Source organism: Setaria viridis, chromosome 1 (assembly GCF_005286985.2).
Source record: "Setaria viridis chromosome 1, Setaria_viridis_v4.0, whole genome shotgun sequence".
NCBI lineage: Eukaryota > Viridiplantae > Streptophyta > Magnoliopsida > Poales > Poaceae > Setaria > Setaria viridis.
Window position 1 is genome coordinate 31615038 of NC_048263.2, and position 14585 is coordinate 31629622.

At 42.3% G+C, this 14585-nt stretch overlaps 1 protein-coding gene across 1 annotated transcript; it reads right to left on the reverse strand.

The window, feature by feature from the left end:
* Positions 1-2599: 2599 nt before the first annotated feature.
* LOC117863302 (regulator of nonsense transcripts UPF2) lies at positions 2600-13650 on the reverse strand. Its single transcript, XM_034746962.2, has 17 exons — positions 13349-13650; positions 12842-12977; positions 12009-12090; positions 10962-11164; positions 9832-10176; positions 9169-9273; positions 8949-9076; positions 8155-8328; positions 7986-8067; positions 7359-7640; positions 7083-7280; positions 6650-6751; positions 6285-6536; positions 5963-6181; positions 5589-5759; positions 4919-5104; positions 2600-4042 (listed from the first exon to the last, which is right to left on the reverse strand). The coding sequence occupies exons 2-17, from the start codon at positions 12917-12919 to the stop codon at positions 3065-3067; spliced, it is 3585 nt and encodes a 1194-aa protein (XP_034602853.1). The 5' UTR covers positions 12920-12977; positions 13349-13650; the 3' UTR covers positions 2600-3064.
* Between the last annotated feature and the right edge of the window lie 935 nt (positions 13651-14585).

Genomic DNA, 14585 nt, shown 5'->3' on the forward strand with positions numbered 1-14585 from the left:
AACAAATTAGTTAACCGACCGTACGTCATATATGCGACGAACATCCGATCCTGATGATCACCTCACCTAGCTAGGCAGGCAACGTTACGTCGTTACGTAGGCACCATGGTGATCTACGATGGATCTGTGAATTGTAACTGGACTTGTGCATCACCAAAAAACCTCTTGCGCGCAGCGAGCAATTGTAGTGAAAATGTGAGGGGCGCTGCACTGCATGCACGCAGCCTATCTCAGAAATTCAGAGTCGCTGTTCATTCAGTGCTGGTTGCCAGAACAAGCAGAAGCAGCACTAACACCGGGGGGTGAAACAGAAAGGCATTGTTTTTGAGGTGGCCCCTCCAAGGTGGGAGCTTGACCCTACCTGAGAAATACTACTACTATGCGGATCACATCAAATCAAATCCCTCTAGTCTTAGTGCCAAAGAGCCACACACACACATGATATGTACAGATTTGCATCCTACGGTGAGGTACATTTTTCAGATTCTTTCTTTGGTGCCGCACTGGAGGTGACGTCATCCAAAAGAAGTGTGGGGCTGGCCACCTCAAACTTCAGCTTTGCCACATGCATGCTTATGGTTCCCACCGTTTTCACAACCGAAGTGTTAAAAGTTAGTTATTCAGGTTAATCTGAAAATCAGAATATAGCATCTACAATGGTACGGTGGCCCTCTTTTTTTCTTGTTCTTTCTCCGCAAATTTTCTAAAAAGAAATACCTGTACTAATTTTAATTCTACGACAACACACATGACGAGAAACCTTCTGCGTCACTGGTAAATTCATAGCATGCGTGTGTTGGCATGTGTGAACAAGTGGTGTGAGCGCGACCGATGTGTGCTGAATATGTGCGCGTTACTGTACTCTCTTAGAAAGAAAGAAAAAGGAAAGTTGCGCGTAGCAAGTAAAGTTATTTGTGGCAGCGCTGAAGAAAAGCCGAGGGAGTGAAAGCCTTGGAGCCAAGCCGCAGATGGTAGCAAGAGGCTGGGCACCAACAGCAACATGGTGAGCGAAAGGGACGGATCGATCCCTTGACCCTTGCGCACGACGAAACCTCGCTTTGCCACATCAAGGGTGAGAGGGAAATACGTCTTTATCCAACTCGGAAACTTGGCTTTGTGAATCGGGGGGGACGGAAAAGCACTACTCCGAACAAGGGCATTGAGAGGAACCACTCGCCGCCCGCTTTATTCGCCCTCACACTGACAAGCCAGAGAAAGAACCGAAAAGGAGATCATGGCAACTAGCTAGTAGCCGTCTGGCCGGCCCGGCCTCGATCGTAATGTTGGTGTGGAATCTAGGATGCGTTCGCCCGCCCTCCTAGCTAGACGCTAGACTTCAGAGACTTCGGCCACCAGGGGTCAAAAGGCCTCCGCCTCCGGCCTCCTGGACACGGCCACGGCAGATTCTCCCCCGGGCAGCCACACGGAGGTCGACACGACGGCGGAATCCACTCACCTCTTCGGAGATTCGTCCGAGGGCCAGCCACCACTCACCTGATACTGCAGCACGTCGTGCTCCCCTGACCCCTGGTGCTCCTGCACTGCATGGCTGAAGCATCGTCCTGCAGGCAACTACGGGTGGCCAGCCTTGGTTTTCACCTCTCCGTCTCGGCAGCTGTTCGTTAGCCTGTTTCGAAGTACGAACAGGAACAGCCACCTTGCCTGTGGTGCACCAACTGTGAATCCTCCGCGGTCGTCGCAACTGGGGAGAAAAGCCGGGTGAACCGCGGGAAAAGGCACCGACCCGACCGCGACGCCGGCGACGGGATCGCTTGATCTGCCGCGGCTCAGTTCGGTTGCCGTTGTGCCCGCGCACTTGCCACGGATGGGTGGGAGGGATGATGGATGGAGCAGCGGCCGGGCGGCGTTCTCGGCGGGTAGATCGTGCGGATGCGCGCTCGGGTTTCTTTCGTGCGCCTGCTTCAGTTCTGATGACGGTTGACACGACGCCGGCGTGGTGGCGATCGCAGGGGGGGGCACTGTTGCCTTGCGCCCATGGGGGGAACTACCGCCGCCTACCGAGCTACGGCTGCTAGCTTGGTGTGTGCGCCATGGCCAACGCCCCAACGGGTGGGTGGTCGTGCCGGTCATTCGGGCGCCTCCGCATTCTCGCTCGTGATTATTCCCACGTAAAGCGGCGTAGTGTAGCTCATGGCAGGCAGACATGCGTGCATGCGTTGACGCACAATCGGCGAGCAATCATCTGCGGGAGGAGGGAAACGAGCGTGACGTGAGAGTTGGAAATGATGCCGGGGGGGGGGGGGGGGGGGGGGGGAAGGACGCGACTGGAGTCTGGAGGTGTGCGTGAAGAGGCCGCGACATGGAAGGAGTTCGGTGATCCAGTCCGAAGTTCGCGCAGGGCCAGTGGTTCCCGTGGAAGCATGCATCATTGCGTTGCAGAAGACTGGAAGTTGCGATTTATAATGAGCATCTCAGCGTACTTGCAGGAAATATGACCCGTAGCGGGTAGCATAAAATGTTCCACCTTCGGTGAACACACACTAACGTAGATCTGCGCACGCTTATAACACCTCGTCAGGCGTGGATCAGAGACAAAAGACGCACAAACGCGTCGTGCAATTTCGAGGTATTTGTAAGATGTCAACAAAACGCAAACATTAAAATAGAACGGGCATCAAACAGTAGTTAAGAGACATAGCATCTAAACAGCATACACGGATGCACATGCAAGTTCTGCAAACAGAACCAAGCTATCTATAAATTCAGATACATGTGCGCACACTATTCAAGCCTACATCCGATCTGCAGTCGAGTTGGCAAATCACGTCATATATACATGCGCAACCAAAGTATGATGTGCTCTGATGGTACAATCACTACTGCCGCAATTAAGCCATTCGGACAATCAGACAAATAGCTACTTCAAAACATAGCTCTCTCCCATCTGTGGCAGTATTGTCTTATTTTCAGATTAGGGTGGTGGAAGGGTTTTCATTGTCTGATCCAATAGGCGGTTAAATAGAAGAGAAGCATTGCCCTGTCAAAAACCTCAGGACAAAACCTTGTCCTATCAAAGCAGCGCTGAATAGCTCACACCGGCAACTTATCTCCTCCTGCCATAACTGTGATAGAAACCACCTGAACCCGCGATGTGGTGCCGTTGCCGACCACCTCCCCGCGTGGAACCATCCCAGGTGCCCCGTCCACCTGATCTGATACTGCTAGTAGTGCTAGCTCCTTGACCCCAATTGCCCATTTGTGACACTCCTCCATTCAGCTCTTCTTCCTCCCTTTCATTGTATTCAAGGATCCTCCGCTTGATACTCTGCTTCTCCTCAAGCTCAGCAGCCTCTTGCTGCTTTGTGCTTAGCACGAGTGAGCTGTCAGCAGGAATCAACATTTGCTTTGTCTGTTGTTTGTGTCCTTTCTTCATCAGCACCTTAACACGCACCTTGCTGCTACCAACATTGCCACCCTCTTCATCCACTGTTTCTTCCCCACTCTCAGATTCTGTGGCCCTTTGGTCTTTTGAACCCTCGAGGACATTCATTGGTACCATCATGTTCAATGGGAGCCTTGAACGAGCCTCTGATTTACGTGATTCCAGGCTCTCCTGAAGAAGGGCTTTCAGCTCTCGATCAAAATCTTCTTGCTCCTTCAGATCAACCTGCACGACTTTCTGTCTAACCCCAACATTTTCATCTTCATCAGAACCAACAGGAATGCCATCGTCTTCATCATCACCTTCATTATCAGAGCCATCATTTGATTTATCCTCCGATAATATATCCTCCTCATCTTCCCGCCCATCAATGCTGCCACTACCTGAATAACTCTCACTGTCTGCTACTTCATGATCCTTGCCATTTTCCTCAACTCCATTTGTTGTGCTTTGACCATTCACAGATGGAGCAGCATCTCGTGGCTGTCTTTTCTGAGATTCATTGTCCGAGTGTCTTTCATTTTCAGCCTTTTCTACTGGGGCTGAACGTTCATTTTCTTCGAGCTCAACTAATGCAGCATTCAGTTCTTCAATTGATGAATACCTAGCCATGTTTGGTCGGATCTCAGCAAATAAATCCTGCAAGGACACATAATAAGCTGCCCTCAGTCTCAAAAAAATAACAAATATCTTCAGAATCATCAAACAATTCAACATTCAAGTGTACAGTCCTATGATTGTCTTTGAACTTCAGATATGATTTATCAATAACTGATAGCAATATTGAGTGCACCAATTGTAGCATGTTGGTCTGAGACAGTACATTGCAAAAGGTTTGCTGCCAGACGTGTAGCTCAGTATTTACTGGAGCATTGATAGTAATATGCCTTGTTAACTACTGTCAGGCTCAAGATCAGACGCTTCGATTTGTCTTTCATCATTCACATTTTAGGCTTTGCATTAGCAAGTTAGATACTGTTGCCTAAGCTAGGAAGTGAGCCTAGCTCAACTGGTTCGGGTGGGAGGTGTGGTCGTGCACTCTAACCACCCAGGTTCGAGTCCCCTCTAGCTAGAATTTGGGTGCCTATTTCTTCTTCTTAATGAAAAATCGCCCAGCTCCTCCTAGGTTGATCTATTTTTTGTTGCCTAAGCTCATCAGGTCAAGTAGGAGTAAAGCTATAATTTATTTTAAATAAAGAGATTCCTTCCCCTGATTCCTCAATAAGATAAAACTTTATGTGATCTGTTGAAGGAACAAACCACACATAAGAAGACAGCATAGGAACAATTGGATCACCATCAAATACAAGTCGGTTAAGTACTCTCAGCAAAATGCATATTCACTACCTCATTCAGAATGCAAGACCTACTAGGAAAGCTTTCTTGGTCACTCAAAATGTAGATTTAACTACATGCATCACGCAGCTTCTAAATTTTTTTGACTTCATGATTCATCTGTAGCAAAGAAGATTTATGTACGTATTCATGCATAAGTTATATATGAAAAGAACTAACCTGAATGTCAAACTCTATGTCAAGCGGTAAGGGGCCTTTACTCATAATGTATCTTTGAAAGTGTAGCAAGAATTTGTCGAGCTTCCTTTTTGAAGATCCCTTACTGAAGTAGTGACCACAGGTCTGTAAAAGTGTAATGATCAACCTGATCCTGAAGCAGTCTTCCGGTGGATCCAACACATCTTGCTGCATAAGTGGAGAAGGGAAAAATGTTCAGTGAGAATATATGATGGCTCCTCAGACACACAAGTGATCATTATCAAACATAAGCTTGCATTTATTCCAAAATATGAAAGAGCCCGGCTTAGCAGAGTCAAAAAATTTGGCAATTCTTTATTGTCAAAGTATGTAGACTTGTTTACACATTTGCAAAGTGTATAGATACGACTAACATGGCACACAGTGATAATTCCAGAAGCATTGCTGAAATTGATTTAGCTATTGAGCTTTGCAAGCAAAGGATCAGATTAATCAGCACATTCATTGATATATTTGCTCACAAAATAATCATGAGACACATCAAAATACAATGATTTCCAATATACAATTGCAAACATGTGAATCAATGAGAGCTGCTAGGTATTTACAGTTATTAGGCTTGTATCTAGACAGCATGGTGTGCAATGAAATTTATTGTCATGAAGTGAATTGGAAGCAATGATTTACTTACTTCAGGAGTTCCATAACCAAATACAATGATAAGGTACAGTGTCTCAAATACAACTGATGAATCTATATGCTTGTAGCTGTATAGCTCTCCAAGGAATCGCATGTGAGCAAGCCGCCTTTGTTGCATCCCGTAGTCATTCAACTCCAGTCCAACCCTTATCTCTTCTAAAACCTAAACCAAAAAGGAAAAATAAATATATAACTTGGATGTCAATTAATTTATCCCCAAAGTAACAACTGGAAACTGTCAGTTAATTAAGGTGTTACAATTTAATTTTACATGCTGACTACAACAGAAGAAAAACAGACTCCTATGAATATAAAAAAGTGTTCTTTTTCCCTTCTTTTTTTATGCACCAAACTAAAGGAACTAACCTCATCTACCACCGCGACAGCAAAATCATCATGATAGCGGCTGAGGCTAGCAGTGAGAAGAGCAATCAGATGAACTTGGCTGTACTTTCCTTTGTGAACCTTTAGAAAGCACTTTAAAAGGTATTGTTGACACTCTGCCCAAGGCAACTTGCGTAGTTGGCGCAAAACATGTTCAACACTTGATTTATCAAGATCTGAGAAAAGCAACTTTCTTATGTACTGCACAGGGAAAAGAGGGGAGAATAGTTAATTGTACATTTTTGTAGATAAGTTCAATGGAAATGCACAGTAAACCATAGAAAAGAATACATTGAAATCTTACTTGATGCAGAGGTGGCCGAACTTTTGAGATTCGCGCAGATCTTTCCGGTGGTTTACAGAGGTAGTAGGCGTTTTCTACAAGTGTACTGTGGCGTGGATCCAAATTCTTGACATTTTTCAATCTCATCAGTATCTCCAGCATGTTAGCCATGCGAATTGTAGTTTCAGGAGAGCGATACAAAAAACGCCCACATGTCTCGAGAAGGTTGCAGGCTACATCGATGTTATGATGACTGAAATCATCTAGGCAAGCCTGCAAAATACAGAAAATGAATATAAAAAATACAGAAAACGAGTTACCAAAGAAACACGTGTAAAAACAACAAAAGGCAGACCTTACTAATTCCCTGCATGATAAATGCATACCTTCAAACAGCTAAAAACAAGAGCTGGAGGAGCCATCTTGAACTTGCACAACTCCCCAATAAACCTAATGTTTTTTATTTTTGTTTCAATGTTGATTTGATCCTGAGAGTTTCAAGCAGAGAGAATAGTTAGTCACAGTAAATAGAAAACACATGGGAGGCAATAGAATTGCTGCTTCCCTCCACTTGAAGTCTAACTTCATAGGAGGATTTGGGGTGACATGCTGAACATATTTGTAAATACCATACTAAAATGGCCATTAGCATTGTAGAAACTAGTTTTTTCCCATGGATTTATTGTATATATTCATGTTAATAATTCAGCTTGGATTCTAGAGCAAAAAACAAATAGTAGATATGATAGAAGCAATATTCATGATAAGAACAGAGGAACTGAGCACAGACAATGCCAAGCAACAAAGAGCTGGGCATACCTTCTTATTTATTAAAAAGTTGAACTCTTCTTCAAGCATAGACAGTAGCATACTTGGAACATCTTTCATACAAGTCGATAGTGTTGCAACCAAACGAGAATAGTAAGGCAACAGCTCCAGTGAAGTCCTATTAACATTGAATAAGGCACGCACAAGTTTCTTTCGATTTGCTTTAGAATTTAGGTAGCAAAACTCAACCTGGGGAAATCAAAAGTAGCTTCATTATGACAATCAGTCTAAGGTAAAGAGGATAGACAATACAAGATGAGCTAATACCGTCAATTGATCAATAAGATCACGGCTAACACATCCAGGCAACCTCTGCAAGAGGTTATCCAAACTTGCACCATCCAAGCCTCTTACTTTCTCTTTCTCTCTTTCATTTTTCTTATCCAGATCCTTCTCCTTAAATTTTTCCTTTTCTCCATCTTTTCCCCTCTCTTTATCTTTGTCTTCATTATCTTTGGCTCCATCATCTACTTTAACTTCCAGTTGATGTTCATTGGCAGAAGTTTGAGCATTGTCGTGTAGTTCAATCTCTTGTTCTGAAGTGGATTCCTTCATAACAAAATTCATACAATGATTTAGTGGCAAACCCAAAAATGAGAATATCTGCTAAGGCATATTTAGAGAAGGGATGAATGCATATTTCCTGACTTCTCTCACTCACACGAGCACACAAAGAGAATAGGAGTGCAGAAACAACCTTGTAGATTCCAGATATAAAAAAACATGTTACCAGTTTATTCAACATTCTGTGAATATCTATCGGTCACTGCAAATTTGATTCACATGGATTGGGAGTTGAAACTGGTTTGTTTAGATACCAGTGGGGAAAACGAGGAACGAAGAGAATACAGATGTGAACTTGAAGAATGGACAGTACAAGATTCAGATTCTTACACTAGATTGCTCACGGCCCTTAGCGTGTTGCTCATTTGACTTTGGTTCAACCTCTCCCAATAATACAGCGGGCACAAATGCTCTGCTCAAAAGTTTCATAATCTCAAATGAATAAACAAATGAAAGCTAAAAAGGAGACAGATATTGGATCATAGTGTGAAAATTAAACCTGAGATCAGGTAAAGATTCATAAAAAGCTTTGGTATCATCATCATCCCAAATAGGTTCCAGTGCAGATGATTCTTTTCCAGAAGAGGGTGAGACATCAGTTCCTGTAGTAACCCTTGTTGTATTTCCATCATCTGGCATCACTGGAGGCTGCATGTCAAGAGCTTCGGCCAGCCTGCAAAATAGAACGTTATAGACAGCCAAGAATCACACATTAAAAAAAGGTAGAATATTAATTGGCATGTTACAGAGAATTATCAGCAGATGTTCCAGTAATGATACTAAAGGCTAGTGTGTGGTTGCTGAACTACACTGTTGCATCTAGTTACAAAATTTTACTAATTCCTAGCACAGGTTGAAAGTGTGGATGAAACTTAGTACAATGATGCATCAATACTACGTATATCCTACCTATTTTAATATGCCCAATTGATGCTGCATCCTAACTGAGATATGGATGAACATGACTGCCATTTCATGCAAGTAACTGCCTATGTCTTATTGGTTTTCTTTAAAAGTCTTAGCTTATGATTGTAAAAGTAGGGGTAGTTCAAGGGAGCCAAGAAAAATTCAGGTAGTAAATTCCAATAGTCGTGTGTGCTCTCGTGCAATCATGAACCCCACAGACAAAAGAACAGATGACATTACATTTAACCCCGACAAGGCAGAACTACGTAATGGAAGCCATTGCAGAAATGATTCAATATACAAAAAAATGGCATGTCATTACGTTCAATCTAATTGAAGAAATTACAGAATGGAGCTTTCTGCTGACATGGCCAAAAAAATACTCACGAGGATACACCACGCAGCAACTGATCAAAAGACTTCCTGAGTTTCTCATACGAGGCTGTGTTCTCATCGCTTAGTTCACCTTTGGCACTTAAAACTTTTGCATTCTCCGCCTCCATTAGACGAAGAGACTGGGTGCAAACGAAGAATTTGGTTTATGCATGAATATATTAGGTACTCAAGTTACAAACAAGATTGTCCTAAAACAAAGAAAAGGAGTTACCGCATGTTCTGATTGTAGTAGTTCAGCTACAGCATCATAGTAAGAGTTCAAGGCTTTCTTAAAGAACTTCTTCTGATCAGCAGTAACATTTAGGTCCTTAAAGAACTGCATCAATTCATTTTTGGCAAATCAATTTATGTAGAATAGACACTGTACATTGTGAACAAACTGGAATGAATTTGATCAGATCACCAAAAGTCCAAGACATATCAATATGTTGACAATAACCATATACTGTGTAACAATGCACGTGTTATATTTGGTAAACTCTCACCACAGTACGCTAAATAATATGGTTGCAGAATGGCTATCAAGTCATAATTTTTATGCATGCAGGTTTATCACGTGCTTGCCTAAGCCCATGGGCATCACTAGGCAGTGACACTTCCAATGAAGTGAAATGAAAATATAAACTATATCAATTCACTTTGACCTACTATAGTGAGGCACAAATCAATTAGGTCTTATATAGTCACATTTAAAGTCTAAGAAAAGTATGCCTCCTTATTCAGGAAAAAACTGGTAACTTTGAACTTGGGGGTGTGCAATTGTGCATTGAATAAAGATCAGCTAGATCTACTATTGCAGTTGAATCATGTGATCAGAATTTTCTCAAGATACCATAATTTAAGAAAATAAGGTTAATACTTAAATTTCTCTTACCTCATCATAAGCTTCTTGACCGTGAGACTGAAGCCCTACAAGAAACCTCCCTTGACGAGCAAAAGTGGAGAGAAGAGACAAATTTGTCTGAGTTGCTTCACGGTCCTTCAAATGTTCCGCTGATGTAAGATCTTTTATAATGTTTACAAATATGCTAGCATCTTCAACAATTCCAACAAAATACAGTTCAATCAGAAGTTTCAATGTGCTTCTCTTCTTCATAGCTCTTGAATTTTTGTCTGCATCCAAATCATCTCCAGATTTTCCAGGAAAGAAGATCTTCAGTAGACCTTGTATAAGACAAGGAGAGAAGTCCTTGTATCTTTGATGAAGAAGCGAGCAAACCTACATTACATTGCTACAAGGGTAAATCCACATAGACATGCTTATAACTTCACACATTTATCATAAAATAAACTTAAACCTCAAAGTAAAGTAAAGAAGATTAACTGGAGCAAGACTATATAGGAATATATGATAAAAGTACTATTAAAGACTCCACCCAATCCCACTACCAGTCGACCACAAATCAGTGAATCAAACATCTCAGCAAGCCAGTAGCTGCTGGTTACCATAACTATGCTATGGCATACGTAAGAATGGTTGGTATCTAACGTACAGTTCCAAGAAACAAGTCCAAATGTTGTCAGTAATATGGTAAGAGATAACAACAGCCACGATATGGGCAGATCACCCTCTCATCATCAAACTTCTCATCACGAAAAGAGGCTCTGGTTGAAGCCCAGTTTCATGAATTAATACCTAATTGATTCATTTTCATTGTGTGGCTAACCTTGATAGTGTTTACGCACCCGCCAATAGATCACAGCCAACCAAGTTGGACTCCTAAGGATAACTTTCCCAATACTAACCGACTAGGTGTACATTCTCGCAAGGGTAGCTTCCCTGATATTGATAACCTTCCTAATACTGACCGGCTGAGGCCATGCATGGTTTCCATAGCAGACACGGAGGATAATGAATATGCTTCATCATGTAACCCAGAGTCTTGGCTTAGAAAAAAGATCTTGCACACATAAGGTGAAGGGGCCAACAAAAATGACATCATAAGCATGACTATGAGAAATGGACATTGTTTACAAGTGTAGACCACTGCTGTTGCAAATCACCTGAACTGCAGCTTGTATATCAGCAGAGCGAAGTTTGGCCTCACAAATATAAGAAACTGCTTCGCTGACAAATTTGCTCAAATTCACACTTTTCAGCTCATCCATTAGGCCATCCTTCTGTTCATCATTTATTGTCTTCAGCTTTTTTATAACTGTTGTATTTCGCTTGATACTGGAGTCCAGAGTTCTCAGGTAGTTTGCATCTGGAATTATTGTATCATCACATAGATCATAACAATGACACAGAAACTAGGCATTACTCATCAAGATAAAAAAATCGTATATGCACAAAACATGAACCATATATGCCAATGCAAAACAACCCAAAATTACAAAACAGAAGAGATAAGCAAAATAAGAAAATAATAAAGTAAATGAAACCTAATATTAAGTAGCTCATCATTCCCTAGAATCAATACTCTAAGAACATATAAACAACAGAAATTCTTGAATGCCAAATTGTCACAGCAGATTTTAGTTGTCAAAGAAAGAACTTAGAAGTGACATCTGATAGAATAGGAGCTCTAAGCTAACATACATAAATGAATCTTTCCATAAAATTATAGGAAGAGACCCTTAAACTTTCCAATATGGCTTTCTAGAACTCCAAAATATCTGGAAATTCGAGGTACATTTAAGAGTGGAGCTAACAGTTTGGTCTCCTTTTATTGCAGCTATATTTCTCATCATATTCCTGACCGCTACAAACATTACATGCATTTACAGTTGTACAGCACATAGATTCTTTCACTCCCACCTAATGACCAAGTTTTTGGCTTTTTGCTGTATGTATTAGAGATTTTTTTTTACAATCATATCAAAAAACATTCTCCATCAAACTTTTATATGAAGATAAAGATAAAGCAGGCAACCCATAATATGTGCAACATCTAAAGTAGAACTTAATGCAAATTAAGAAAAGTGTATCAATGTAGAAAGTAATTCTCCACCAAACAAGAATAAAACCAAGAATGCTTCCAGCACATCAAGTGGTTATTTGTGCATAAACCATTATATGGAATAGCCATTAATGAAAGAAATAACTACCAGGCCTTTCAGGGTTTAGGTTGCTGCGGCGGAGGGAAGTCTTCTGATCAATTATTTTTTTATATTCTTCAAGGCGGGCCTCCTGTATAGAGCAAAATGTTAGGGAGCAGTATAACATTTATAACAATGTGCCGCTTAGATAGATAACAGAAACAGATGTTTAAATCTGCAAGACTAGAGAAGGTAGCCAAGTCCATTCGAGCAGCAGCTGAGGGTGCAATTTTAATCAGCTTGCTTGAGACACAGAAACTAGAAGTTGACAACAGGAGTAGGAGAGAAACTTTTATTTGTGTAGTACTGCCACGCTCTGACCAGAAAATTTTGTGAGTGAAGCTAGGTCCAAGATTTATCTTAGCCACTACGGATGGATAATTCCAAGTGGGGACATTTGGTTGGTTGGTTGGTTGAAACTTGGAGTAACACCCTGGTTTGCAGAGTCAACTAGTGCGCTGTAAGATGCAATCTAGGTTATAAAATAAAAGTTATTTATCTGATGATATTATGGTCAAAATTGCAGGGCTACTAACAAAAGTTTAGCGATGTTCATGATTGAAACTCACAAGGCACTATCATAGCAGGCCTATCAAATACCCAACCAAATCTAGACATGGCACATAAGGATCCAAATGCTCTCCCTAACTAATTTATAGCCTTATCAGTGATAGGGTTTGACAATGAAATAAGATGAGAGTGGATTCATGACCAATATGGTCAGGTGCAAAATTAGACGGCAGAATGAATGGATAAGGATAACCATCAATAGTGAAATCACAAGGTAGCAACAACAATGAACATCCCACATTTCCACTTAGGGAGTAGAGGTCTCCACTTACCTCATCATCCTGTTTGCTTTGGCGCACCTCATCATCTTGCTTGGTGTCAGTTCGGTTCTCATTCTGAGCATTATCCATTTTGTTCTTCAGAACAAAAACCAAGAACTATCCAATGTAACCAAAATAACCTTAGTACCTGTTGCCAGCAAATAGTAAACTACAGTCAGTTAGTGGTAAATTATAATGGCAAAATAGAATATAAGCATCATAACAAAACCAGCAGTCATAACCCAACACCTTAAGTAGCACAGTTTGACCCCGGGGGCAGCCTGCGCGTGGTTCAGTTGAACCCTAATTTTTTCTAATGTTTTCCCCTTATTTACGGAAAAATAGGCTGCATCCAGCAACCCCTCCCAAAAACACACACCACAGCAAGCAAACCCGCAACAAACAAAGTACAGAAATTGGACTGAACATCCCATCGGAAATTTTGGATTTGATAGGCATCTTCCACGACAGAACTCGCTCGTAAAACCCTTATATTGAATCAAGCTAGGGCTTTCTTACCGGGGACCGGGGAGATCAAATCGATCCGAGCCGAATGGATCTCCACTCCACGCCCGTCCAGTGGACAGCAGGAGGAAGACGGCTGGAGAGGAATCCCACTCTCCCTTTCAGCGGAAGGAGGCCTGAAGGCGTACGCGGTCGTCAGGGACCGTTCGCCGCTGAACGAGCTGGGGAGCCGAGAGGGAGTAGGCAGGAGGCGTCGCCGCGAGCCCGCGCGTCGATCCCTCGCGGCCTCGCCTTGCCGTCGCGAGGGGGGGCAGGGGAAGGGCCGAAGGGGAAGAAGGGGGCGTGAGGAGGAAGAGGAAAAAGGCTGGAGGGGCCTGGGGTAAGTTCGATATTTTTTGTGTTGTTCCCTTTTCAGCCAAAATGCTGAAAGCACGCCTGGTTTCAGAAATTATTGATCCTTCAGGACCTAAAACGGTAAAAGTCGACACTCCGGCCTTTCTCCTCTTCTTCTGGACAGACCGTGCATATTTCCGTGTGACGTCTGTTGTCAGTCTGTATACAGCATAAATCGAACGGCAATCACCACCGAACTCGACCTTTTTACCTTCTCATCTCATGCGTCTCTGTAGTACAAAGTTGCAAATACCGCAGGGTGTTACTTATCAAAAAAATACAGAGGATGTTCCCACGGTCTCCTGACACGAAGTACGCACAGTTCCCGTCCCGAGCTCAACACTGCAGTGCGCGTGATCACGGGTTTTGGTAGATGCATCTGATTATAAAGAAATGGGGTTGATTCTACGAGAGAAGTAATTATGTGGCTGAAAGTGGTTCTATTTAATTCTATAGCATAAACTTTTAAAAATAGGATGGAGAATCATTTCACAGAATCAGAAGAAGCTACTTTTTCCAGCTCCCAGTCTCTTAGTTTATCTCAGAGAATCAGCAGAGAATCACTTCTCTCTGGAAAAACTGTTTGGCAGAGCTCCTGCTGGAATCAGCTCTAAGAGTTCTATCAAACGCACCCTATATTCCGTCCAGGAGGAGCGAATAACTTTGTTAACTATCCTATAAACTTGCTGGTGTGACATAATTTGTTGGGCTCAATTTGCTGAATATATACTTTCTTCTAAAAGTAATGATCCTTTCTTCTCATGATGAGCCTATTTGGGATGATCTTTTTGAAGTTAAAATCCTATCCTCCCTCCCGCATTTCTCGCTGGCCCTCCTGACGGACTCCCTCTCTCTCCTTCCTCATCTCACTTTTCTCTCTCCTCTCTATCTCACGAGG

What these genes read in the sequence shown, in the direction of transcription:
- LOC117863302 (XM_034746962.2), bottom strand. Translation starts at nt 12,919, where the DNA reads ATGGATAATGCTCAGAATGAGAACCGAACTGACACCAAGCAAGATGAT. An exon ending in GTCAAGAAGCTTATGATGAG is followed by an intron (nt 9,274 to 9,831) that starts GTAAGAGAAATT and finishes GAATTGATGCAG; the next exon opens with TTCTTTAAGGACCTAAATGT. An exon ending in ACATAGAGTTTGACATTCAG is followed by an intron (nt 4,043 to 4,918) that starts GTTAGTTCTTTT and finishes GTGTCCTTGCAG; the next exon opens with GATTTATTTGCTGAGATCCG.